Source organism: Podarcis filfolensis (assembly GCF_964270895.1).
Source record: "Podarcis filfolensis genome assembly, chromosome: 3".
NCBI classification, from domain to species: domain Eukaryota; kingdom Metazoa; phylum Chordata; class Lepidosauria; order Squamata; family Lacertidae; genus Podarcis; species Podarcis filfolensis.
The window spans coordinates 27,108,398-27,134,073 of NC_139606.1; the positions used below are offsets into that span (position 1 = coordinate 27,108,398).

A 25,676-nucleotide genomic window follows, 5' to 3' on the forward strand; every position below is an offset into this window, starting at 1 on the left:
AGAAAAAGAAATATGGCACAACGAGCGGAGGGAACTCAATAATTTTCTAATAAGGGAAGGTTTTCTAATAAGAGAGAGAGAGAGAGAGATTGGAGTCCTTTCATTTTTAAAAGTCTGGATCTGAACTGTTTGTCTAAGACTTCAGAGGATGCTAAAGAAAGCCTAGTTGTTTTGTTTTTAAAGAGTGCACAGAAAGGTAATGCTAAACAGGCAAGTATTTACTTTCTAAAATAAATTTTCCAGGTTTCCTTTTAAAAAAATAGGGGATAAAAAGGAAGAAAGAGATAAGGACCCAAGTATTGTAATAATGTTCGGTATTAAATGGACTATTAACAAGGGGGGTATTGATTAAGGGGCTAAAACCAGAAGGCATCCCATTGCTCCAATCATGGGGGTAGTAATTTCACACATAGGTTTCCCCCCTTAGGACTTTAGCAGATGACCAAGGTGGAAGGGAAGGGTGGGGAGAGAGATGGAGTTTTATTTTTAGCTCTATGCTTGGATTCAGGACTAGCAGCTGAATAACCTGTTCCTTTGTTAATGGGGTGGAGGTGAGACTCCATCCTTTGCTGTGGACAGATGGCTTTTTGCCACCTTTTAATTATTGGGTTAAACGTGATTAAATAATAGGAAAACACTGTGCATAGTGAGGTGGGGGCCACAAAGCCAAAGAAAAAACCATTCATGAAATGACAAGTGGACGAGTAATGCTAGTGCTGGTGCTAGCAAGATTACTACCCTCCAATTTTTATTTTATTTTATTTTTTAAGGCTGCATATGCACTCTTGTCAGAGTGATCAACTGGGGAGGCCAAACTAGATGAAATACTAATTGCACGAATGCAATTGACATGCTTGTTTTTGTTATGTAAATAGAAGCCACAGGGAGACTGTGTGTGTGTGTGTGTGTGTGTGTTTAGTTTATATCTCCTTCCCCCTGCCACAATTGGGGGGGAAATTGCCTCTCCAAAACTGCTATTTGAATGGTAAAGGAAGCCCCCAAAGGCTATCTATTTTAAAAGAAAAGATAATATTTAACATGATATCCAGCCTGGCCCACAATCCATTAAAAACAACAACAGAGTCCTCTCCTCCAAAACAAAACAAAACAAACAGGCAGGTAAAATGTGTAAATCAGCAGTGATGTCACACGTACAGGTTTGAGTGCAATTTAAGGTGTTTTTCCTTTTTGAGTGATTCTTAAAGCTCCTGATCAAAGTAACCCAACTTTCCTTACCAAGTGGGCAGCAAGAGTATTTCAAAATGGAATCTGCAGATTTTCATTTTGTATTCTTATGTTGTGAACAACCCTGAGATATACGGATGAAGGGCGGTATACAAATTTAATAAATAATAATTAAATTCTTTAATGTATTTTTATGATTTTACTGTATTTTTATACCATTCTCACTACACACACACACACACACACACACACACACACACACACTTTCTTGAGCATTCTAACTGAGAGTGGAAATTGGGACACGAATTCTGCAAAATAAATAAAATAAAACAGGACCTTTCCAGGTTCAGATGTGGGTGTTTACAATGCCAGAGTAACATTTTGCTTTCATTTGTATCTGTGGCACTTCTTCCCCAATAGCTATGACATCACAATTCTGAGGCATGCATTTCCAATACGCTAATACTGCATTTCTGGGGGTTCTATGCCACCAGCATAACTAATAGCCTCATGAGTTCGCCTGATTCCATTTTAAACTATCGAAGTTAGTGGCTGTCACCACATCTTGATGCAGCGAATTCCTAAGTGATGTGTGAAAAATAAGTGCTTTCTTTGTCTGCCCTGAATCTCCCCACCAATCAGTGGATGATTACAGGATCTAGCATAATCATGAGAGTGGGAGAAAAGCAAGTGCCCTGAGTTTGTACTGTTATAAGTTGGCGGGGGGGGGGGGTGGCAGGATCCGCTAAACTCCTGGTTGGCTAGGTCTTCCCCATAATTCCTGGATTTAATCAAAGTTGGGATTAATCAAACTATGCCAAATGCTCCTGGATTCAGTTTATGTTAATGAGCCAGGCCTCTGGCACAGCTAGCTGAGTGTGGGTCATTGGAGGAACAGAGCTAATAATGGCTGAGACATTAACCCATCAATAAAGCCATTAGGAAGATGGAGGCTATACCAAATGAGGAAGGGTAGGGCCCCTCCTCCAGCTGGGTGTTGGTGGACAGAGACAAAAGGGTGTAAAGGGTGTAGCATTTTGGTTTGGAGGATATAAGTGAACAGGAACCAAGTGCCTGTTTTACAAACTTGAGAGAGGGCAGAAGGCGGGCTGTCTGTTTTGTGCTGCAGAGAGGGTCAGACGTGCTGTTTGGGGTCTCTTTGAATCTCAAGTTGGAAGAAATAGGATCCTCTTGGGATGAGAATACTCTGCACTCTCTCCATCTAGCCTCAGGTTGCATATGTGTGTAAATAAACCATATATCATAAAGTCTGTGTTGTTCTCACTGTCCAAAAGGAAACACAAACTCTGCTACCTCGTGGAACCTCACAGCGCATGGAGATTGGGGTGGTGTAACGGGTAACTATGGTTTGTTCTTAGGCGAAAACTGATGCTCTTCCCTTCTTTCTTCCTCTTGTAGGTGAAGGAAGGAGGGCAAGGAAGGAGCTCATAACTCCAAGGCAGATTTCCTGCCAGGTAAACCAAGTTGTAGATTAGGAGTGAGAAACCAGAGGCCCCTCCTGATGTTGTCAGACCATAGCTCCCACTATTCCTGACCAATGGCCATGCTGGCTGGATCTGGTTGGAGTTGGGAGTTCTCCACAGCCTCTGGAAGGCCACAGGGTTAGATTATCACGAAGAAGCGTCAGGTTCCATGCATGAGATAAAGCTTCCCAGTTCTTTCTCTCAGGCACAAGGAAGGAGCATGCAAGCTGAGGAAGAGGAGCTGCTGACAAAGCACAAAGCAATCTACAAAGCCCCGATCCAATGAGATGTGCTGGAGGATGCAGACACACAGTATTTTGGGTACTGGGGTAAAGGTTGGAGAACTGAAGGAATTGGAATGGGCATGAACAGAAGGAAATGGTTCAGGAGCAGAAGCAGCAGTAATGTTCAGTTCAATTTAATATGGTCAACACACCAATATTAAAGCATTACATGTTCAGACACAATAGCAGCAATCTGCCCTATGTCTGTGAGTGTCTTTATGTTAACGCTGATCTTGGACTGAAGAAATTCAGCCAGCTGCAGATACTAAAATTAATAATTACTGGGAGTCTGCTGGATGAACCAAAAACCACCTATCTGTTCAAATACTGCCTTCCAGTTGAAAGTCGTGAGCACAGTGTAAGCAAATGGCATATGTCTGTAATAAAGAGGTGGCCCTTCACAGGAAAATAGAAGTGCAGCATACTGGAAATCTGGGTACAAATGCTTTCGAAGCAAAACTGCAATATTGTTTCCATTCATCAGAAATTACACCATTTCCTGCTTCCACAAACGCACAATGCTATTCAAAACAAAGACGTATTTGCAATGTGGAGGGGGTGGGGAAACTCTTTAAAAAAATTAGATAGCGAGTGTCAACTGAAAGCTTCCTTTCCAGTCCTATTAATAAGAGGTCTGTTCCATGGACATAACTGATAATTAGGGTGTTAAGAATTCGCTAACAGCCAGAAAAATTTTTTTTGATACTTTTCCAAATTGTCTTGTGAAATGTCCTCAAATTTTCATTTAATTAACAGCTTCAAAATCCAGTCTGTTCATGTATTGACATAGCAGGATCATGTCAAGAAAGCAAAATAATAAAAAATACATCTGAAAGTGAAACAATTTCAACCATGGATCCTTAAACACATGAACATTTATAGCCTCTAATTCTTCCCCTCCCCTGTATCATAAACATATATTAATTAAAATATTTGAAAACTATATCTAAAGCATAAAACTGAACTTAATTTGTTAATTATGCAATTCTTAATAAGAACCTAATATTAATATAATTCAAGCACTGGATTGATCCTGGAGTTTGCTAGAGAGAAAGGAGTGCATTTTGCATTATGAAAAAATGAAGAAAAGGTGCAACTTGAAATCAAAACTCAAAAGAATCGTATTTTCCTTTGGCAAGCTAATAAAGTCAGTTATTCAACTCTTTGAAATAAGCCTGTAGATTAGACTGATATATATTTTAAAATGTGACATGTAAAACTATTGCTGATTCTTCTCTATCTGCATTCAGAAAAAAAGCATTCATCATGTTTTGGGTGTTTGTTTGATACAGATGCTAATATATAATTCTAATATATTAATGAGCTGTTCACTCCTTTCAAGTGCCTTCTGAATTTATTTTCTCTACTTGGGACCTTCCTCTGTCTTGCAGCAAGCCATGGCTTTATTTCTTCTTCTCTCATCACTTCCGGTCTGTCCTGCTCACCTTCCGGAAGGATGGCTGGGTTTTAAGAATGACAGTGTAGCCAAAGTTCTCTCCCCATTTTGCCCAACCACTTACACACACCCACACACCCCTACACTACTCTGCAAATTTGCCTCTGGAGACCGCCTGGTAGTCTGCAGATCACATTTTGAGAACATCTTAAGTCTGAGTAGAAAAACCGTTATTTGCCCTTAAAAACCCATTGCCATTGGGAATCATCAATCAAATTCTAGGACCAATAAATAAGTCGTATGCTGCAGGCTCGAGCTCCACTCATTTATTCACCCACAATTTTTTCCAACACAAATCTTTGCCACATGGGGAATCAGATACAGTATACCAATGCCACTGCTGTTGCTGCTAAAAGTGTCCAGGCATGGATTAGATTCCTTGCACCGTCGGCAAAGATTCCATTGGTCTGGTGGAATCTCTCATAAGTTCATGGTAAAAGCAAACCGTAGAACACACCAGGGCCCTAATTCTGAAACTGCTGTCTTAGGAATGGGATATTATACTGTGAAGAAAATAAATGGCTGATAAACTAAAGAACAAAACAACACTTTGGATACAATATTTAAGTCCGTCGTTATTATTGTTTAGTTCAGGTATTTATATACCACCTAATAGTCAGAATTTCTAAGTAGTGAAATCCACAAAGCCTTGTACTAGGCTGTGCACATCTGTCCAATTGTCCCCCATTATATTTGGGGGAATTGTGATGGCGGCTTCCAGTGGCCTGAGTTTGACACTCAGGAAAGGAAGCACTGAGGCCAAAGTGGACATCTTCGAAAACCAATCAACTAAGTACTTTTTCTTGTGACATTAGGGTGGAACTACTATGATTGGGCAGTCCACAGTTTAGTGTTAAAACATCTGTAGAGGAAACTTCAATCCCCAACATCTTCAGGTACAGACTTCTGTTTGAAACCCTAGAACACAGCTGTCAACTTTTTCCTTTTTTTAAAGGGAAATTCCCTTATTCCGAATAGGATTCCTCGCAAGAAAAGGGAAAAGTTGACAGCTATGCCCTGGAAAGCCACTGCCAGTAGGCAGTGCTGAGTTCAATAGACCAATAGCCTGATTCAATATAAGGCAGCTTCCTATGGGTGGTATACAACTAAATACATGTATGAACACAATAACTTCCACTTGCTCAACCGGACTCCCCCCCCCTTTTCCCATTACACGTGCACCCTGCCACCCCCAAATCTGCTCTGGACAGTTGGAGAAACCCCCAGAACCTATTTAGGAGGCATATAGGGGAAGGAGACAGGGCTGAAGTCCTATTGCACAAGCAGAACTTGTTGGGCTTGTGCGAAGTGCTACTTAGCACCGTGCTGAATACAACTCACTGTTCCTATTCCCCTTTTCATATTAGTTATGGCTTGGCTCAGATCTCCTCTGTGTTATCCTCTGCTGGTCTTTGGATATATGGAACAGATGAGCAGTAGATGTATATGAATCCCTTGAAACCACATGTCAACGAACTTGTACTTTAAACACAGAAACATAAAGACCAATCTGAAGTAAAGGCCATTGAATTAGGTCCAAACAATGGAAACGAAGGATTAACAACACTAAACTAACATGTTGTTACTGGAAATTTTATCATTCATCAAAGTCTACAAGGCCTAGCTACTGTATTAATGGCAATAATATAACCATCTGGATCTCAAAGGCTCATTATCACTAATCTGTCCTAGAATTGTCCCTTTGAATCTATCCCCGTCATTGAACTCCCTGTGCTCAAAAATCTAAGTTCTTATTCCAGTTATGAACTATATTAAATTATGGAAATCACAATAGCCAGGGGTGAGGGTGGGGAGGTGGGGGTGGGGATAAATGCAAATAAGGTCTCATTTTAATTTGCCTCGCATGAACCACAAAACTGCATATGTTGCCTGACAAAATATAAGCAGAAAATGTGTATTCATGAAAAAGTGTCTTCACTAAAACAGCATTTACACATTCTGTATTTGGGGATTTACTTCTCTCCGTAACTAATATACCTAACGGGACGTAAGTTTGAATAGAAAGTGAGGAAGGAACACCTCAATATCTCAGTGCTTGTTTCCTTTTGTTAGATTTTTCATTTCACAGCGCAGTTTTGCATACAGAAAAGTTAATGATTGGGAAAGCGAGACTGCAATTAGAAGCAAAGAATGGAACACAAATAATAATAAAAGAATTATTCGGTACACTATTAGACCCCCAGTTGATTGTGCCTAGGTCATCAGCAGAATCATGTCAGGTAACTTGCCTACTAAATCGCTTCATTATTTGCGTACACACACACACACACACACACATTACCTTCTGTGTCTTGCATATTTGCCACTAACATGACCACTGCCATCACAGCCAGGAGTAGGGCAGCTGTAAAAAGGAAGGAATTAATTATATAGGTGTTAGTGTGCTGCACAGAGATTATATTGAAAGCAGGCGGCAGGTATTACAGAGATGGAGGGCAACAAAGACAGAAAGAGAGAAATCAAATAACTGAAGGAAAAAGGGTGGGTGGGGATGCTTTTTATTAGCAAATCCCAGGGGAATTAATTTCATCAGTGCAGCAGGGCATGAGCAAACCACCAATGAACTTGAAAGTGCATTATAACCATTAAAAGGCATGAATTTTCTAAATTGCTAATGGGGATACATTTTACACTCGGCGCACTAACCTGAACAGCTCTTGTATGGCTGGTTCCACGGGAACTGCAGAGAGATGGAAAATATATAAAAATTTATCATCTATCACAAGTACCCCCTTCTCCTGCTGAAAATTGCCAAAAAAGGCTGTGTAAAAAAGCAAGGGTCAGAATGAATCATGCAAAGAGATTCTGGAGGATGAAGGTCACCCTGAGCAGGGGCCTTGAGTGATTTACTGAAGCAAGAGACGTACCTCGAACACCTTTGGACCGTGTGCGATGGCGCTTCTCGTCTGCATCCACCTCCATCTGGGAATAGATTAGCAGGCAGTCAATGCTCTTATCCTGCATGCACAGACTATCAATGCACAGGCTGATACAGTCTCTCTCTCACACACACAATTTATTGACAATATTTTAATTCCATTTTATCCTGCAAGGGGAGAGCCTGCATTAAGAGGGTTCTTAAAAAAAATGCTCCCTACATTTGTTTAGAACCAAAAAAATACCCACATGGCGCTTTTTTTTTTTATTCTAATCACCTGGCTTATGTGCTCTCTTCCTCTTAACCAGTTTCGTGACTTAAAATACCTGTATAGTAGGTTTCCTTCCCTAACCATCCCCCCCCCAGTTTCTTTATAAAAGGTCTTTCTTTAAAGGAAACCAAACAGAGGGAGGCTATAACAGATTTCTCTGCAGTTTGAAACGGAGGTGCTCTAGCATATTGGGAGGCTTTTAAGAGAGAATTTTAGGCAAAAGAAGAAAGGAAAACAGAGTCAGAAGCACAAAAGAGATATTAAGGCTTGGTATGTCTGCCTGGTCTTGAAACTGCTTTTTCTGCTTGTGTTTGCTGTTGCCTCACTTTAGATAACTTGGTCAAGCCACGTGTTATGGATTAATATTATAAACAATGACTTCAAGTTTCATCAGCACAGGTCCCCTAAAGGAATCATGCTCCTTAATCAGAGATCCAAAGGTGTGCTCATATATGCTCCCTGGAAACATATATTGTATTCATGAGGTTCCCTTTAATGCCGATGGAAGGACTAGCTCTACATGCATAATAAAGGGGGGGGGATGTTCCATGCATACTTGTATCAAATGAAATGAATGCAGAAGACATTTGTGGGGGCAGCCAGCTCTGGTGAGGCACAGAAGCTCCCATACCCAGAAAAGACCGCTAGATGGACATGACGGGATGGCAAAGAACCAAAGTCATGTCCTGTCATGGCAATGTGAGGATTTCCAGTCTAACAGCCAACAGTGGTACCTCTGGTTACGTACTCAATTCGTTCCGGAGGTCCGTTCTTAACCTGAAACTGCTCTTAACCTGATGCACCACTTTAGCTAATGGGGCCTCCCGCTGCCACCGCACCGCTGCTGCGCAATTTCTGTTCTCATCCTGAAGCAAAGTTCTTAACCCGAGGTACTATTTCTTGATTAGCAGAGTCTGTAACCTGAAGCATATGTAACCCGAGGTACCACAGTAGTTGAGATGCCTAGCAATCAGCAATCATGTGATTGGCATTTTAAAAATAAATTGCAGGTGCGAGGACCTACATTCAGAATGGGACCAAAGAAGAGAGTTAGGGAGTTCGTATTTATTTTGGGGGAGGGAGATTTTTAACCCTTCCTTGCTACATTACCAACCAGAATTTCCTTCGAAAGGAGCTTTGCAGGTAGGGGAGGGATGATCAAGGCCACAGCGGGGGTGGGTGGGGTGTGTTTCAATGGATTAAAGCCTTCTATCCCCACATTAGGTTCCTGATCTGGATTAGGATCGTGCTTGCAATTTACTTTTTAAAAAGTCGATCAAGCAATTGTTAATTGTGTGATTAGCATCTCATCTATAGTTAGACCCTCAAACCACCCCCAATAGGCTGTCATTTGAAATCTGGCAAAGGTCTCACCATATTTTGTATAAGATGCTTCTACTGATACAATCCAGTGCATGGAACAAAACAGAAAAATGTTGATATGAACAGTTTATGAAAACACCACGGTGCTTTGAACCTAAGTCCTTCATGAAATAACTAAGAAATGGCCAGCATTCCCTAAAAAAAGAAAGAAAAAAGAAATTTTCAAGAAAAAACTGTGTTGTAATCGAAAAAGACAAATCTCAGTACCAGAGCCCAGTGGGAAGTTACCCTTCATCTCCAAGCGCTGCTGGACGCCACTCTCACATGTCTTCCTCAAAGAAAGTAGTGAGAAGCTGTCACACTGAATAAATACCTAAAGAGCTGCTGATCATTGCCAGCTCTCATGCACTGGAATTCATTTTAAAACAATACATTTTTCAGAATAGCACACGTTTTTGGATTTAGAACAGAGGTGGGAAACCTGTGGCCCTCCGAATGATGCTGGATGCAACTCTCACCATCCCTGAGTATTGGTCATGTTGGCTGTCTTTTGGTTGCTGCTATTGGAAAGACGTGTTTGGCGTGGCAGCAATTCCCCAGCCGCTACAGACCGTGCCTGGAAACGTTTGAATGGTTCCATTTCACAGAAAGTGGTTGCATTGGATGGCTGGCCCTATTTTGTGACGGTGGAATACACCTTTCCGATTGGGGTAATGATATATGGCTGGCCGATATCGCAGATGGCTTGAGACATTGGTTACAGATGTGAGGGTGTTTGGCGGCGAGCCTTTGGGCTCTTGTGGCGGTTAGGCATTGTTTGAGCTTGTGTGGGGGAGGGGAGGTGTGGCCATCACCTGCCCCTCCATGCTTAAGGGTATTTCGTTAAAGGAATCCGGGGATGTTGATCTTGTCCGAAGCCCGGTCAGGGGCTAGGGCTTTGACACGACCCTGACAGGAACACCAGGGGGAGCTTGAGTTGGTTTGCATCGACAGGGCTCCCCCTACCGGTGTTTACCCTTACCGGACTTCCTGTGCAGCGGGCAGGAGTCAGATATAGTCAGGTCCAAACAGTGCCTAAGCCAATACCGCTCACATTCTGTAATTCAATAAAGTTGTGGCCAAATTTGCCCAATAACATAAACCTAATATCTGTGTCCTTGTGTGAGTTATTATCCAATGAGGGGGTGGCTGCGGAGTCTGGACATGCAAATGAGAATCACAGACCAACAACATCTGGAAGGCTTTCCCAGCACAGAGTTTTGTCTATTCTGTTTATAAGTTTCATTCAGCAGAATATCATTACTGTCTTTTTAAGACAGGAAAATATTACTGTTGTGCTATTAGGAATAAAACTATAAAGCAGGTGAGAGATTATCACGCACAGCTGATCATCCTATTAAAAGAAACCATAGATGTCTCACCAGAACATTTAAAAGTAATGTCTGTTATGGACTTCTATGATCATTATGGCTAAAGTTTGGTTAGCTTGCCATTGTAACCTCATGTTCTCAGAAATCAGCTACCAGAGTGGATAAAGAGAAAAGGAAGGCTGTGTATACAGTCCCATTTACTCTGCATTCAGTGCCTTCTCACCCCTGGTTTGGGAAGCAGTGTACACAGGATATTAGCAACAATCCATGTCTATCCTTTTATTTCTTGTGATGCATTTTGCCCCAACTAGTTTCAATCTGAATTGAGAAAAAGAATGACCTAGCTGCATTTTAAACTGATAGTGTACACAGCCGAACTCCAAAAAAGAACCTGAAACGAAGCAGAGAAAATTCCTTGCAGGCTTTATCAGTCATGTCATGTCAGAATAGCCTTATTTCTTTTTCTGATAGAATTACAAGCTTAGTGGATCAGGGGAATGCCATGGATGTAACATATCTTGATTTCAGTAAGGCATTCAGTGAAGTCTTCTATTATATTCTTGTGGAGAAGTTGCTAAAATGTGAGCTAGACAATGTTACTGTTAAGTAGATTTGTAGCTGGTTGACCGACCAAACTCAGAGATTGCTCACCAACAGTTGTTCATCATGCTTGGAAAAAGTGGCCTTGGGGTGCCACAGGGTTCTGTCCTGGGCATAGTGTTGTTCAGCATCTTTTTAAATGACTTAGATGAAGGAATGGAGGGAGTGCTCATCAAATTTTCAAATAACAAGGAACTCAGAATATATCTGTGATTTCTGCATTGCAGGGGTTGGACTAGATGACCTTTGAGGTGCCTTCCAACTCAACAGTTCTGTGATTTTCTCACAGGTTAAAAAAATGCTAAAGAAATTTGTGTTATCCTTTTCTGCAAATCAACTATAGTTTTAGGTTATCCTATAGGTTTTCTTTACACTTATTAGATGTGTTGCTTTTATCCGTTCCCTTTAAATACAAACCAGGGCCTAATGGAACAAAATTTGTAAACAAAACAAAACAAAACAAAATTGTTTACTATGTTATGAACCTGCTTCTGTTTCAGTACTTTGTGATCTTTGTTTTGGATTCAGTTTGTGTTAAGCCTTTTTCTTTTTACTCTGTCTTTATTGTGAAGGGAACTGTTAGGGATAGAATCTTAAAAATATTATGTGATAATGTTCTGCCCCCCCCCCGCCCCAAACCAAGCTAGGAAATGTATTTCTACAGCTGAAAAGGTGATCATGCATATGTTTTGCTGTTTACAAGTAGGTTCCCTCCTGGAAGTCAGAGCAGAATATTCTGTACAATGATAAAATGAGACTCCTAATTTCTCTGTTTTACTAATGAGTAGTTTTCAGCTGACACATTAGAAGCTATAGAGGCTGCAAGGGGCAATTGTAAAATACTCTGTACTCATCTGAAAATGCCTTTACTAAAATCAATAAAATGAGAGATTTTCCGGCATTTTAAATGTGCCTGCTCATTCTACCAGGGGCTTGAAGCAGAGTCAAGAAGCCAGTCCAGCTTTTGCAGGAAACATTCTTAACCCGTGGTCTATTCATAACCTAATTAGGTTCATCTGCCAACCTGGCTGTTTTGATTTGCAAATGTATAGGAATGAAGCAGCTCAGACAGCTCATCACCAAAACTGCACTGACATTGGGCAAAGCTGATACTCTGCTCAACAGATCCTTTGTGAAATGTAAGTTGCTGTTTTATGACAAAGCCACTCAGAGCAATTAAAAAAACATACATTTCTCGATAACAGAACTCTAATAGCATTCATGCCTAAGAAGTCCTTTTGTGTTCAATGGGGCTTGCTCCTGGGTAAGTAGGTATCAGATTGCTGCCTAAATTAGGTCTTATTAATGCTACAGAGATGCCTTCCTTATGCTGTGGGCAGTTCTTGAGAAATATGACCCTGATTTTGATTACTGCTACTGTAATTTTATCAGTACTACTTGTAACTGGTGTTTATTTCAATTACGGACAAGCTAGAATTGACACCAAACACATCTGTATTCCATGGTTGGGATTCTCTTAGAATATGTAAGTGAAAATTAGTGGCTATGTTTAAAACGAGTACTTGATGCCATAATTGGCTAATGTAGTGTTCTTTGGCCATTGTCAAATAAATAAAACTGAAGCCAACAACCGCCAGATGCAGTTGCAATTTCCCTCTCCACCAAACAAGCGTGTCACAGCTCAGGGATAAAAAGCTTGCCTTTTTCCACTACCCAATTTTCGAGAAGAGGAACATAACAGGTGACATGATAGAAGTTTATAAAATTATACACAATGTAGAAAAAGTGGTTAGAGAAAAACGTTTCTCTTCCTCTCACATAATAGTACAACTCATGGGCATCCAATGAATGCTGGAAGATTTAGGACAGCCAAAGAAAGTGCTTCTGCACTTGTTAATTGGACAATGGAACTCACTGCCACAGGAGGCAGTGACGGCCACCAACTTGGATGGCTTTGAAAGAGGAGTGGACAGAGTCATGGATGGCTATGTTGTACCTCTACTGCTGGGAATCACAGGTGGGCAGAGTGCTATTGCACTCATGACCTATTTGCACGCTTTCCACAGGTATCTGTGAGAAAAAGATGATGGCCTTGATGGGCCAATGGCCTGATGTTCATATATTTATATTACATTATGTATAATCTGAATAGTCTCACTAATGCCATCTCATTCTGGTAAACTCTCAAGAGCGGAGCCAAAACTATCAGTCGCTTTGGCTTGAAAAAGCCTAAACTCAATTTTTGGAAGTCAGCAAAGCTCATCTGTTTAATGGATATTCTGTGTCTGTCGTGCACAGTGAGAGAGGCCTGTCACTATTTCCCCCCTCACCGAGCCCTTTCGTAAAGTGTTTGCATATGTCTGTTTCCCTGCTTCTAGGTTCTCTCTATGTAAGTGCCAGGACATTTGTTTCTCTGCTGAACCAAGTTGACCAATCTAGTTTTCTTCATAAGGACGAAGAACGGGATCCTCTAATTAGCACAGGCTTCCCTAACTGGCTTCCACAAGCCCCTACTTCTTGCCACTGCATATAATATTGATGGGATATGTCACCGGAGAAGTGAACTCCCTGTGTCAATCCTGTATTTTAGATTTTCAACAAGAGGCAGTCATGAGTTCAGCTATCCATCTCTCGTGTTCATCCTACCAGATGCTTCTGTGAAGCACACATGGCCTGGCTGGAGCTGTTCCATGTCCTGGGTGGCCTAGCAAACATGATTGATAACACTGTGGACACTTTGAAATGGCCTGAAAAAACAATGCCAGAAACTATGGAATTAGCACTATGAGTGCCTTGTTCCTTATACTATGATAGGACAAAAGTTTTCTTTTTAGAAAGCTTTAGAAAGTGTGTGTGTGTGTGTAGCAGTTATAATACCCTAATTAACAAAACTATTTTTATCTGTATTTAAACCCTTTGCGTTCACCTATGCTTAAACAATTGGCTGTTCTACAGTTTACAGATAAACAAATATTTTGGTTTCATATGAGAAATTGCCTATAGGGCTGGAGAAATGTTTATTTGTGCTGATCGTCAACAAGAAGTATCACTGAGTTTGTTTTTTTGTCATTGCCTTAAAAGAGATTGGGGGAAAAAGTATTAGTGTCCAAATCAACATTTTATTCCAGGGGCCTCAGTGATTATCTAGGCATTTCTGCATTTCTAAAGTTCTAAAAGGCATGACGGCCCCATAATAAAATTAATAATGTATTTATTCCAGATAGCTAAAAAGCGTCACATTGTCTGAACTATATCTTGCTTAAGAATTCATCACAGATTACTTATTGATTTATTGCCTCCCATACATGCATCTCTAGGTGATGTACAAGTTGGCAGCATATTGGCCTGCACTTCTCCAGCACCGGTGCCTGGAAGCCTCATGACCCATACCCGCTTCTTGTTGGAATTTTACCCACCTAAAATGCATGGCACAGATATTTAATTAATAATTACGATATTTAATTAATACATCAGAGCCATTGTCTTTGTGACTGGTTTTGTATATTGTATTATTGTTATTCGCCCCACTGTAAACTGCCCTTTGACCTTAGGGAGAAGGGAGAGTAATAAATAACAGCAGCAGCAACCTTACAGTAGTGTACAGTGGCTGCTAGAAAATATTCAGCCTGAAGAGCGCTCCTGCCTTAGCTGTGCATCCTTCGGGGGTTGTGCGGCTATTTCCTTTGCATGCTGAGCTCTGTGCACATTGGCCTACGATGAGCAACTGAGATGCTTTGCTAAAAGCTAATCTGTGCAGACTGCAGACTGCACCTGTGGCAGTCACACCTGGAATTCAATTCATGCTGTTTTCCAGCAGGAGCTGTACACCGAGGGGGGTCATATAGGCCCTTACCCTGAGAATATTTGCACATGGATTGCACAACTTGCAGGGATCGTGATACAGTGAGACAAACGTCTGAAATATCGTTTCTTCAGTGACTAAATTAGTAACCATTAATGAGCATGGTTTTAATTATGGAAAGGCAGCATACAAATCAAATGATGCATGTATGTGTATATGAAGACAGACTACCTTTCCATTTTTGTTTCCCCTCAAAAAAAGTATAAGATATTCCCCCTTTATTCATATAAAATATCTAATTTCTATAATGTGCTATACTGTTTACTTCAATAATTAATATCCTACACCAGCAAGTTCCACAGATTAATTATACATTTAATAAAATGTATTAGAAAATCCAGAGCTTTTACATTTTTTATGAATATCTTAAGGGGTGATAGCTAACATTGTGATGGTATCATGTATATTTGATGATATATACTTCTTATGGCACCACGAGAACTTCCAAAACTTTTTGGACCAATGGGTGGCTGCTTTCTCTCACACAATTTCCCTTTTGCCATTACCAGTTTTATGCTGCCAGTATCCATATTTCAGCTCGCCAGGAATCCCAAATGGCAGTGACAGCCCATTGCTCTGTGTTTTGCAATTGGAACCATATAAAAATTTACAGGGCAACAATTAGAGTAATGGGTTATAGCTGCCATCTTGAATCTCCTGTGAATGCTGACAAAGGGACAGACTCTCTCGTGATACCTTTAGGGAAGCACTGAAAAGAAGTGAAACATACTTCTCAGAGAGCTCCTGTTGCAGAAATATAGGAGAGGGCTGTGAAAAGGGTTGACCTGTTATAAGACTATTTGCACTAACCATTACACAACTAAACATACAACAGACACACAGCCTGGGAAACAAATTTTGCATGGGTAGCTGTGTACCTTTATCATAGCTAAAACACCAGAGAATCCTGAAATACCTTAAAGACTACCAATTATACCATGCTATATGCTTTCACATACCACAACTGTGCTTGCCAGACGCAGGAAGAATTACCTTCAATTGGCAAATACCTTTGGAAACAATACACTAAGTAGAGCAAGTACTCAGTGTGGTGCCCCTCCAGATGTTGCTGAGCTCTCATCTTTCTTGGTTGGGATTGATGGGATTTGGAGGAGACTGTGGGCACTACAGCTTTAAAACCTGGACTTCAAAATCACTTTTTAGCCTCCATCAACTCGAATGACCAACATCATCTTCCCATAGCAGGACTTCCATGCTGTTATTCCATGCCAAATTTCTAAGGGGTTGCTTGGTATGGGGAAGGCTTTGACCATATTCTGTCACAGATCAATGTTAGTAATTTGCACCATAGCTGAGCCATAATGAGACGGTAAGAGCACAACAAGACAGCTAAGCCTCACATTACAGCAACTTGCAGTCGCTAATCAACTTTAGCTTAGTGATCTGCATCAAAAATCCTTTCGTACTGCTGCAAATAAGGCACAGATGAATTTGCAAAACAGGGGCCCATGCCAGCAAAGAAGGAGAAGGAAAGCAGATTGTTGGAATGTTCCGTAACACAAACACCCGCAAATGCTGGGTCTTGATTCTATAGTGGCATATATTTTTGCTTCCAGTAATTTGAAGGAGGAGATAACTTGACTTCAACTTTCTGCAACCCAAAAGAATAAACAAAACAATGGTGAAGAGTTTATGGGTAACAAAAGGGCACAGGCAACCATAAGCTGGTAGAATAGTGGACTGTTCCAAGATCCCGCTTATATTCAAAAGCTCGTCAAAATATTTTTCCTTGCCCCTAAAGCTTAAATGGTGTCCCTACTGGTAGGTAGGTTACAACAGGATGCTCAAAATCCTTTCACTATGTGTCTAGACGCTATACAACACCATCTGCAGTCACCAAGTGAGGGTTCGGTGCAGCTTCCAATGCAGAACACATAGGGAATGCAAGGAAATTAGGTCTTACTGCTTCCGTCCAATTTGACAGCAATGTAAAAAAAACAACAACAACAACGTATTTTTCGCTCTATAAGACGCACCAGACCACAAGATGCACCTAGTTTTTGGAGGAGGAAAACAAGAAAAAAAATATTCTGAATCTCAGAAGCCAGAACAGCAAGAGGGATCGCTGTGCAGTGAAAGCAGCAATCCCTCTTGCTGTTCTGGCTTCTGGGATAGCTGCGCAGCCTGCATTCGCCCCATAAGACGCACACACATTTCCCCTTACTTTTTAGGAGGGAAAAAGTGAGTCTTATAGAGCAAAAAATATGGTATTTAAAAAGTGCATGCATTTTAGGGTAGTATGTTTATTGATACTAAATATTTAATTTTCTAATTTTGAGCTTGAATCACATCAATTTGCAAATCCTACTAGCGACCACAGACGAACAAAACAGTGGCTGAAAAGCGTGCCTCAATAAATCAAGCAACACTGCAGTAGTGAAAAAGCCAAAAGAGCTGTTTCAAAATCAGAGCTGTAAGGGCGTGATAGAAGAATGAAGATTCTTAACTGGATCTGGGCACTGAATGTCAATCCTATTGGAATCCATAAAAAAAAAACCTCAGTCTCCCTCCACAGGAGAGGACCTCACCCCTGCAACAATTAATTCTCAGTTAACACCCTCTCATTGACACATCATTTTGAACCAATGAGTGGTCTGAGATGAGGAAGGAAACCATTTCCTAACCTTTACTCATTTGTTACTGCTATGGACTCAAGAAATGGTAAATACTCCCTCCCTTGTGTATACGATCTTTCTCACTACTCTATCCCTAATCCCCATCTCCTTGGCAAGCAACATAAAAGGAACACAATTTTGGAACAGTGTTTTGTCTCTGTCTTTGACAGACCAGACAAATTCAGGATTATATCCAATGGTGTGATGCAGCTGATGGCAAGACTTCCATCAGCAGAATGGAGAGAGAAGCAATTTTAAATGATCCCCCCCCCTGCAGCCCATCACAATTCTAAATCTGCTCAAGTGGGGGGGTTCTGATGGGGGATCTTGCCAAAAATTGCTTTGCTTCCTGTTCTGCTGATGGAAGCCTTATCATCAGCAGAGTGCCGCTGCTGGGTCTAACCCTCTTCCACCAATTGAATTTAGGCTTAATCTGTAAAGGATGTACTATCATAATGTATTTAATGTGATCGACTATTCTCCCTCAGTTTTACTCCTGGATCTTTCATAAACAACTCAAATTAGACACCTGTAGGCTTTGCTAAGGGATCTCACTCATGCAGCTGCTCAGCCTTAACACTACTCAGTTGCTAGAAGCACATCTCACTCAGGTCTCTTTCCCCTTTAAGTACTGCTTCTGGCAACTTCTCACCATACAGAGAAATAGAAGGTGCATGGGAGGCTTAATGAAGTTGTAGTGACGTCTGCGGGTTTGTGAATGACAATCTGGATTCCACCACTACGTGAGGTGCCCCACGTGGCTAACCAGAGGAAGTGTTCAGTTACGGAATGCTCTGCCCATAAAGGATCACCTTGTAGCACCTTCTTTGTGGTCTTTTTGTTATCAGATGAAGACCTTTTTATTCTCCCCAACTTCTACATTGTGAACTTTTGAATCTATTGAATTTCAAGCGTCTTATGAATATTTTTACAGAAGCAGTGCATTTTTTTCTACACTGTTTCCTGCTCATGTGCTACGATTTCGTGTGTTTCACGACTGTTATTGTTTTTAATGTTCTGTTGCTGTAAGCCATCAGAGAACACTGTTACTGGGTAGAATATAAATGCTGTAAACAAAACAACAACAACAACCCATGTGACGATTTCTAGTGATGTGGCTGAAGATTTTACATCTTTTGCTTTTGGAATACAGATGTGAGCATCATTTCCCCAAAAAGTTCATTTGTAGCTTACAATGTAAAATGAGATTCTGCACACATGCACAATTCGAAGGTGGGGGGAACCTGATTATTATTTCAAGTAGTCTCCAAAGACGCTTGTAATTGCTGACTCACTCCTGAATTGAGCGGAGGGGGTGTTCCCAACATTATGAATATAATTCCCAAAGTTCAACAAAACAGCCACATAATATGCTTGAAATGCAATTACAGTATGTAGTAGAAAATGCAAGGAAGGGGGAAGAGAAAGAAATCTGGTAAGTAATTTTTAAAAATGCAATTTTCAAGTTTAAGCTGGTATGCTATGCTTGAAAAGGCTGATAAGCATAGGCTACAAGTTGTTGTACATCTGCAGAACAGTTTTAAACGCATAAGCATTCGTAACTGACAAGCAATACTAAGTTCTGAGAAAATGGCTGCAAATTAAGTTTCAGTAACATAGAATAAAAAGAAAGCACAGAGACAAAATGTATGGGGGGAAATAGTAAAGCATATATTCATTCTCTCTCTCATGCTATAATTACAAAATTAAGAAGAGCTCGGCTAGATCAGGCCAAGGCCCCTCTAGTCCTGCATTCTGTCCTTGGTAGTCAACTAGATGCCAATGGAAAATCCCCAAGAAGGAGTAGAGTCATACCTTGGATCCCGGATGCCTTGGCACTCAGACTTTTCGGCTCCCAAACACCACAAACGCAGAAGTGAATGTTCCGGTTTGCGAACATTCTTTGGAACCCAAACATCTGATGGGGTTTATGCAGTTTCCGATTGGCTGCAGGCACTTCCTGCAGCCAATAAGAAGCTGCCTACACTTTGGTTTCTGAACGTTTTGGAAGTTGAACGGGCTTCCAGAATGGATTCCATTTGACTTCCAAGGTACGACTGTATAGCAAAACAGCACTTTCCTCATGTTATTTATTTTCATACAAGCATTTCTGTACTGCCCTATCATAAAATATCTGGGTGGTGCACAACAATAAAACATGAAACTCCATTTAAACAATGCGGACAATCATTTGGCTAATAAAAATAATTAAAGAGCTGCAAAAGCCTGTCAACATAACAAAGTCTTCAAGAGATGCCTGAAAGTCAGAAGCAAGGGTTCCAGCTGAAGCTTTCATCCACAGCATGGGACCAGCAACACATCTATAGCTAATAGCGCTCTTGTGGATGATCACAGTGATTGAGATGGGATATAAGGGCTCAGGCAGTTCTTAAGGTATCCTGGAAATAAAGTATGCAGAGAAAGGGGAAAGGAAGCCTCAGCTTATACTTATTTCAACTCTTCTCTATATTAGGTCTAAATATCTAACTAGCTAATGTTGAGGTTATGGTTCAATATTCTTAGCACACCCTTGTTATTTTCTTCGCATTGTGCTTTTAAGTGATTTCTAGTTCCAGAGAATAAAATTACTGACTTCTGGAAGAGCCAAAGGGCACTGTCCGAATTATGCTTTATAAATTATTTTACATAATCCTTCTTTCTTTCCTGTTCCAAAGACTTCAGCCACCTGAAACAATAGCTAACTATGTTTGAATAGTACACTGAAGCTTGTCAAGATATAAGGTTCAAGGAGGAGAAGCTGGGGAAATCATATCTTTTTCACTGTGGCATACCATATACACAATTATTCTGCATCTCAGCCTTTCAATTATTTCATTTCCCCTCCTTTCCATATTGCCACCTCACCCTCATTCCCCCCCCCCCCTGCAAGAATATACTGCCACATTCCTTTTTCTGTTTGTGAAGTAGGGATGAATCTCCAGCAGAAAGGCTCCATGCTCCATGAAGGATAGCTCAGAAATTATCTCAGGTTAGAACTATAGATGCTAAACCTTTGCATACTAACACTCAACATGTAGTTGAGTTAAGGCCAACAGGAACATAATCCTTGACAATACCACAAGTCTGCTTAGCATCCAAAGTTTTCAAACTTTCTCTCACCCACAGTTAGTACAAAAATGAGGACAGTTAACACGCAGGGACAATTTGTACATTCGGCTAAATGGCATTGCCCTGGGTGTTAATATGGCTCCACAACATGCCAGTACACTCAAATTAGCCTCGTAACAAGATTTCCTTAACAACCCAACCCAAATCTAGCTTGCGTACCCTTTTCAGCAACCCAGTGCCCATGAGGGGAAGTGAGGCAGTTGCCTCAGTTGGCAGATTTGGCAGAGGATGTATGCAGGTGTGGCAGCATCTGGGGTTTTTTTTGCATTTTTTGTTTTGCCTGAAGTGGGCCCTGAGCATGCCCAGGCTGGCCCTGAGCATGCCCAAAGTGCACCGTGGTCTCCTTCCATACCTGATATACATGAGTATTACCAACATCAACTAGATGTATGTTCAAAGAAGCCTTACAAACATTTCACCCAGGCCTTCAATGGCCTTCTTCACGCCATGAAGCAGCCTTAATCCACATAATAAATTCGCTTTCAGGAGCACTATGGTGCAAGTTTGTGAAGGCCACATTAAGGCTACTGAGAACAGCTCAGCCTGAGCCTCTTAATCTCAGGGTTGTGGGTTTGAGTCCCATGTGTTGGGCGCAAGATTCCTAAGGGTCCCTTCCAGCTCTGCAAATCTAAATCCAAAATCTCTTCCTGGAGATGGAGCCCATTAACAGCCCAGCTGTGCAGATCTGAAATATGCATGCCGCCTAACCAGCCCCAGAAAGAGGAAGCATGGTACAGCTTCCTAAAAGAAGTTCAACATCTTTGGTATATTAAAAAAGAAGAAGCAGCAGCACAACAATTTCGGTGGTTTCCTAAAAAAAAAACACCACAAAACTTTGGGGGTGTCAGTAATTTTACTTTTTGAAATATGTTAAGCATAGGAAAAGCCAAAGTGACAGTCAAGGAAAGTCAGTATTATACTAGTCTTATAAGAAAAAATAACAGGACTTCATAATTGAATAATTACTGTTCTCAGCTGAAACCTCCATGATGCTATCATTAATTATCTGCAAACCATCCTGGAAGATGATCCCCTCACACAAAACTTTGGCCTGTGGAAACAATTGGTCGGCCCTCACTTAAAAACAATGCCGAACCTGAAGCAAGTAGCAGCATAATGCCACTCAGCAGACACAATGAGGTAGGAAACACATAATGAGGCCAGGTATCACCAGTGTATTTCCTTCTGTCCCAGCAACACATTTACTGTATATAGTGACATGAGATGTACTATCCAATGCTCGTTCACCTGCACATCCTCCAGTCTCATACCTTGGTTGTTCATTTATTTGGTTGTTCACTTTCAACAATCAGAACAGAGTTTACACAGAAGTATGAACAGACGTAAACCACACATTAAAAATGGCAACACAAAGAAACCAATGGGAAACTACAATTTCCGATGACTTAACACAGTTTTGGGCATAAAATTTTAAACATTCCCATAATCGCTGTTTTTAATACATCTTATGTGACCCAGTTTCACTCCTCCATTTTGGACATGAAGAGACTATTTAACATAAATACTCTATAAGCAGCAAATTTCTAATTCTAAGGATGTTATATAAGCAGTTGCTGTTTCAGTGTTCACAAACTGCTATGACATCCTGATTAAAGGAGGAACAGATCAAGTTTAGAATTTAAAAAAATAAATAAAAATCTGCAGCATACTATAGTGTATTTAGTCTGTGGCAGTTTTCCTTGAGTGTTGAAAGTGCATCTGGCTGGTACTTGTCTGGTTAAATGCTTTTTTATATCCCAGCAATAAGGGGCAGAGGGTGGAATCATAGTAAAAGGTATAAAGGTATAACTATTAATCTGAAGTCCTCATTACAGAGTCTTACATATCTGCCTGTGAAAAATACCATTTAAAAAAATGTGGGACAGATATTAGGGGAGAAATGTTAAATTGGGTGTTGTGAATCTTCAACTTGTTCATTTCCAAGCCCTTAAAATGCATGGGTAGCTCCAAATTTATATAAGATCAGAAAGAATGGCTGTGATGTCTTTAAAAAAAGGACACAGAAGCCCTAGAGATATGGCAAAAGAAAGGATAATTTTCACTAGACTAATTATATGTATGTAAAAGGAGGGGGAAATATATATTGGTAATGGAGCCTGGCAGGGACACGTGGAATTCCTATCTGGCTCATATTTTCATCCAAGCCAACAAAGATCTTTCCTTTGAGGTGGGCTCTTACAAGCCTGGCTTATGAAAAAATTCTGGCACCTCTACGTAGCTGAATATCAACTAAATTCAGTGTTTTTAGGGTGAATTTCTGTGGAGCTTTTTGGAGTTGTGGGGTTACTGTCACAGCTACAGTTCTACTATTCATGGTGGCTTGTTGTTGTTGTTGTTGTAAATTGTATACTCCCCTTCATCCAGAGATCACAGGGCTGTTCACAACAGAAACATACAAAATTGCCATGGCAGAAGGTGGGAGGCATAATAATCGGACCTTATTGCTGTGTTGCTCCAGGTTGTGGGGTTCATTGCATCTGAACTGGGATCAACGTCATTGCAAGATGGCAGTTGAGACTAGCTCAGGAACCAACACAAGCCATACATTACAATGCAATACTCCAGACGTAAGCTTACCAGTGCATGTGCCACAGCATGCATGAGTTCTGTTTCTAGCTCAGGGTGAGCCAGGCATCTGAAAAAAGACAGCCACATCTGCATGTGTCCTACACCTTCCTGCCATCTCCAGCTGAGAACTTCCAAAGCATAAATATAATGCTGAAATGGTAATTTAAAATAATCTTTTAAAAATGGTGGAAAACAGAAACGAGTCATACCAGCCACATCAAAACAACGAATAAGGATTTCGGAGCATTTTCAGAACAGAAGCACCTTGCATCCTGCAAATGTGATAATTGTTACTTGAAGAAATGCCTCTTCCTGTATTGTGCTGCCCATGATTTAAAGAGGAGACCTAGCACTGGCTTCAGGCTTCACTGACCAGACCAAGAGAAGCACAGGGCTCCAGAAAACCTTACTACTACTGCCCTACCTTCCCTGGACATAAACCTAGTTTCAAGTAGATTAAATAATTGCAGAGGTGCATTTGCAATTTCCATGTTTAATTAAATAACGAAACAAGATGCAACATAATTTCAGGAAATAAAACCCAATGCAACATGCATATATATAGAGGGGGGGATCTTTTATTGCCAACCTACTGTAGTTAATTTGGAGGTGCTCTCATGCCTCAGACTTAAAGAAATTAACAACCCCCTGAGCAAAAGAAGGAAAAGAGTAACAGCTTCCTGGTAAACAAGTCCCCATAAAGAAACTCATTGCTGCTATCTGTCATGCTGCACTAGAATGCTATCAATTCAGTTTGTTTTAATGGTAGCGAGTAATTTGCAGTTGATCCGTTTTCCTGTTCTTATCTCTTGTGTGTGCAGGGGGGGGGGCGGTCTGTGCGGTTTCAGAACAGCTATCAGAATTTTGTTTCATTCCTGCTGAATTTATACTTAAATTGCATATGGCATAAATAGCTTAAGACTGTTTAGAAATGCAGCAGTCAAATGATAAATTAATAAGAGGCAAGCAAATAACACATACCCTCCATGTAATTAGCATAAATTAAAGTGGAAATACCACAGAGCCCTCTTGAATGTAACAACGATAGGAAATAAGAACACCTTTTGCATTCAGTCTTGGGCTTGTATGTTTGCTACCAGCGCCAAAACAAAATAAATCAAAGTGCTAGAAAGTAATAAGAAAACGTTAATTTAAAGCTCATATGCAAGACCTGCACATAAACATCTTTACCAAGAACCTGGAGGGGAGCTGGCAGTAGGGAGAGCCCGGCACATGAATTTCTGTTAGATATCCGATACCCAAAGCAAAACAGATGCCGAGAGCAGACATGGGAGCAAGTTTTGCACTATTACCATTGTTTCATCAGAGACCTATTGACCTGCTCAAGGCATTTACAAATGTGCTTTATTAAAGCTGCAGCAACGTTCAGCCAAAGATAAGGGTGGTTTTTTCCTGAGGCTGCCATTAGGTCTTGAGCTAGAGAGAGCAACTAAAGGATTATTTCTTCTGGCGTGTGAGGCCATCCCCATTGGGTCCTTAAGTGATTCCTAGTAGAAGTCTATGCTCACGGGCACTGACTCTCTCTCCCCCACATCCCAACTCGCAGACACTTTTAAAAGTGCAAGTGTGCTGGAACTGAAACACCCACTACTGCCTCTCTAGCCTCCGCAACTTCACTTTTTCTTTTCTCAATTTTCCCTTCTCTCTGCACGGTCTACCGCCTGCCCCTTTCCTTTGTCCCCACAGCCTAAGATAGGAAGTCAGACCCTGAGGACCCAAAGGCCAAGCTGCTCTTTCTGCTGTGCCACCATCTCTTTCTCCCATGGGGAGTCATACCCCTGTTGCTTAGGAGCTGTATGGAGTCTGGCTACCCAGGCATTGTATTTTAAAAGACAAGGTTAATTGCTCTCATAACCACTTTCTCTAGGTGGTTCACAATTACATTCCAGCCGCATTTGTTGTTGTCGTTGTTTCACAAAAAATAAATTAACATGAATGCACAAGTTTCAGTCATCTGAATGTTAACCAAATCACGTGTTAAAAAAACAGAGGAGATGTGGCTGCAGTTTTTATCTTTGTTGTGCCATGGTAGCCTCATTGACCCCAGCTTGTGATGTGGGGAGAGAAATAGCTATACTTCTTGAAGTTACGTAGAGAGAGGCTCCACTGGTACTCAGTCTAAAATCAACATGATACATAGCTCCCAGCTACACTTGCATTGTCAGGTTATATTCAATACTGTATACATTTTTAAAAGGTACCATTACCCTGACTGCCAGCATGCAGTTCCTAAACAATCCCCATTCACCCAAATGCATGAATGTGTGTGCGCGCACACATACACAATGCTAAAATACACAAATGCAAGGCATTTGAATTTAGGCAACATCTAAGACTGAATAAAAATCTTAAACTTGGAGCCTAGAGGTAGAAGTGCCACTATTGTTTGCATTTACTATTTCTCCTTCTCTCTGTGTTCCTTTAAAAATTAAAAAATAAAATAAAATACCATGTTTAAAAAAAGAGCCACAGCTTCAGAGTTTTATTCCCCTGGTGTTACAGGTTTCCATGGAGATGAGTGGGAATCCCAATGAACGAGGGGTGTGTGGCTATCTATCTCTCACTACAGTATTTGGCTTCTGAACAGCTGATATATTAAGCAGTTG

General features: G+C 40.8%; 1 protein-coding gene across 17 annotated transcripts in view; it reads right to left on the bottom strand.

The window, feature by feature from the left end:
• Positions 1–25,676, bottom strand: part of MYT1L (myelin transcription factor 1 like) — a 280,396-nt gene that overhangs the window by 104,340 nt on the left and 150,380 nt on the right. For 16 of the 17 annotated variants that reach the window (XM_083607073.1, XM_083607079.1, XM_083607083.1 and 13 more), the window contains 3 exons: positions 7,298–7,352; positions 7,077–7,110; positions 6,712–6,774 (listed from right to left, as the gene is read on the bottom strand). The exons of the other annotated variant lie outside the window; for it this stretch is intronic. In XM_083607073.1, the coding sequence (XP_083463199.1) occupies positions 6,712–6,774; positions 7,077–7,110; positions 7,298–7,352 (152 nt within the window). The remainder of the gene's footprint in view (positions 1–6,711; positions 6,775–7,076; positions 7,111–7,297; positions 7,353–25,676) is intronic. 17 annotated transcript variants of the gene reach the window in all.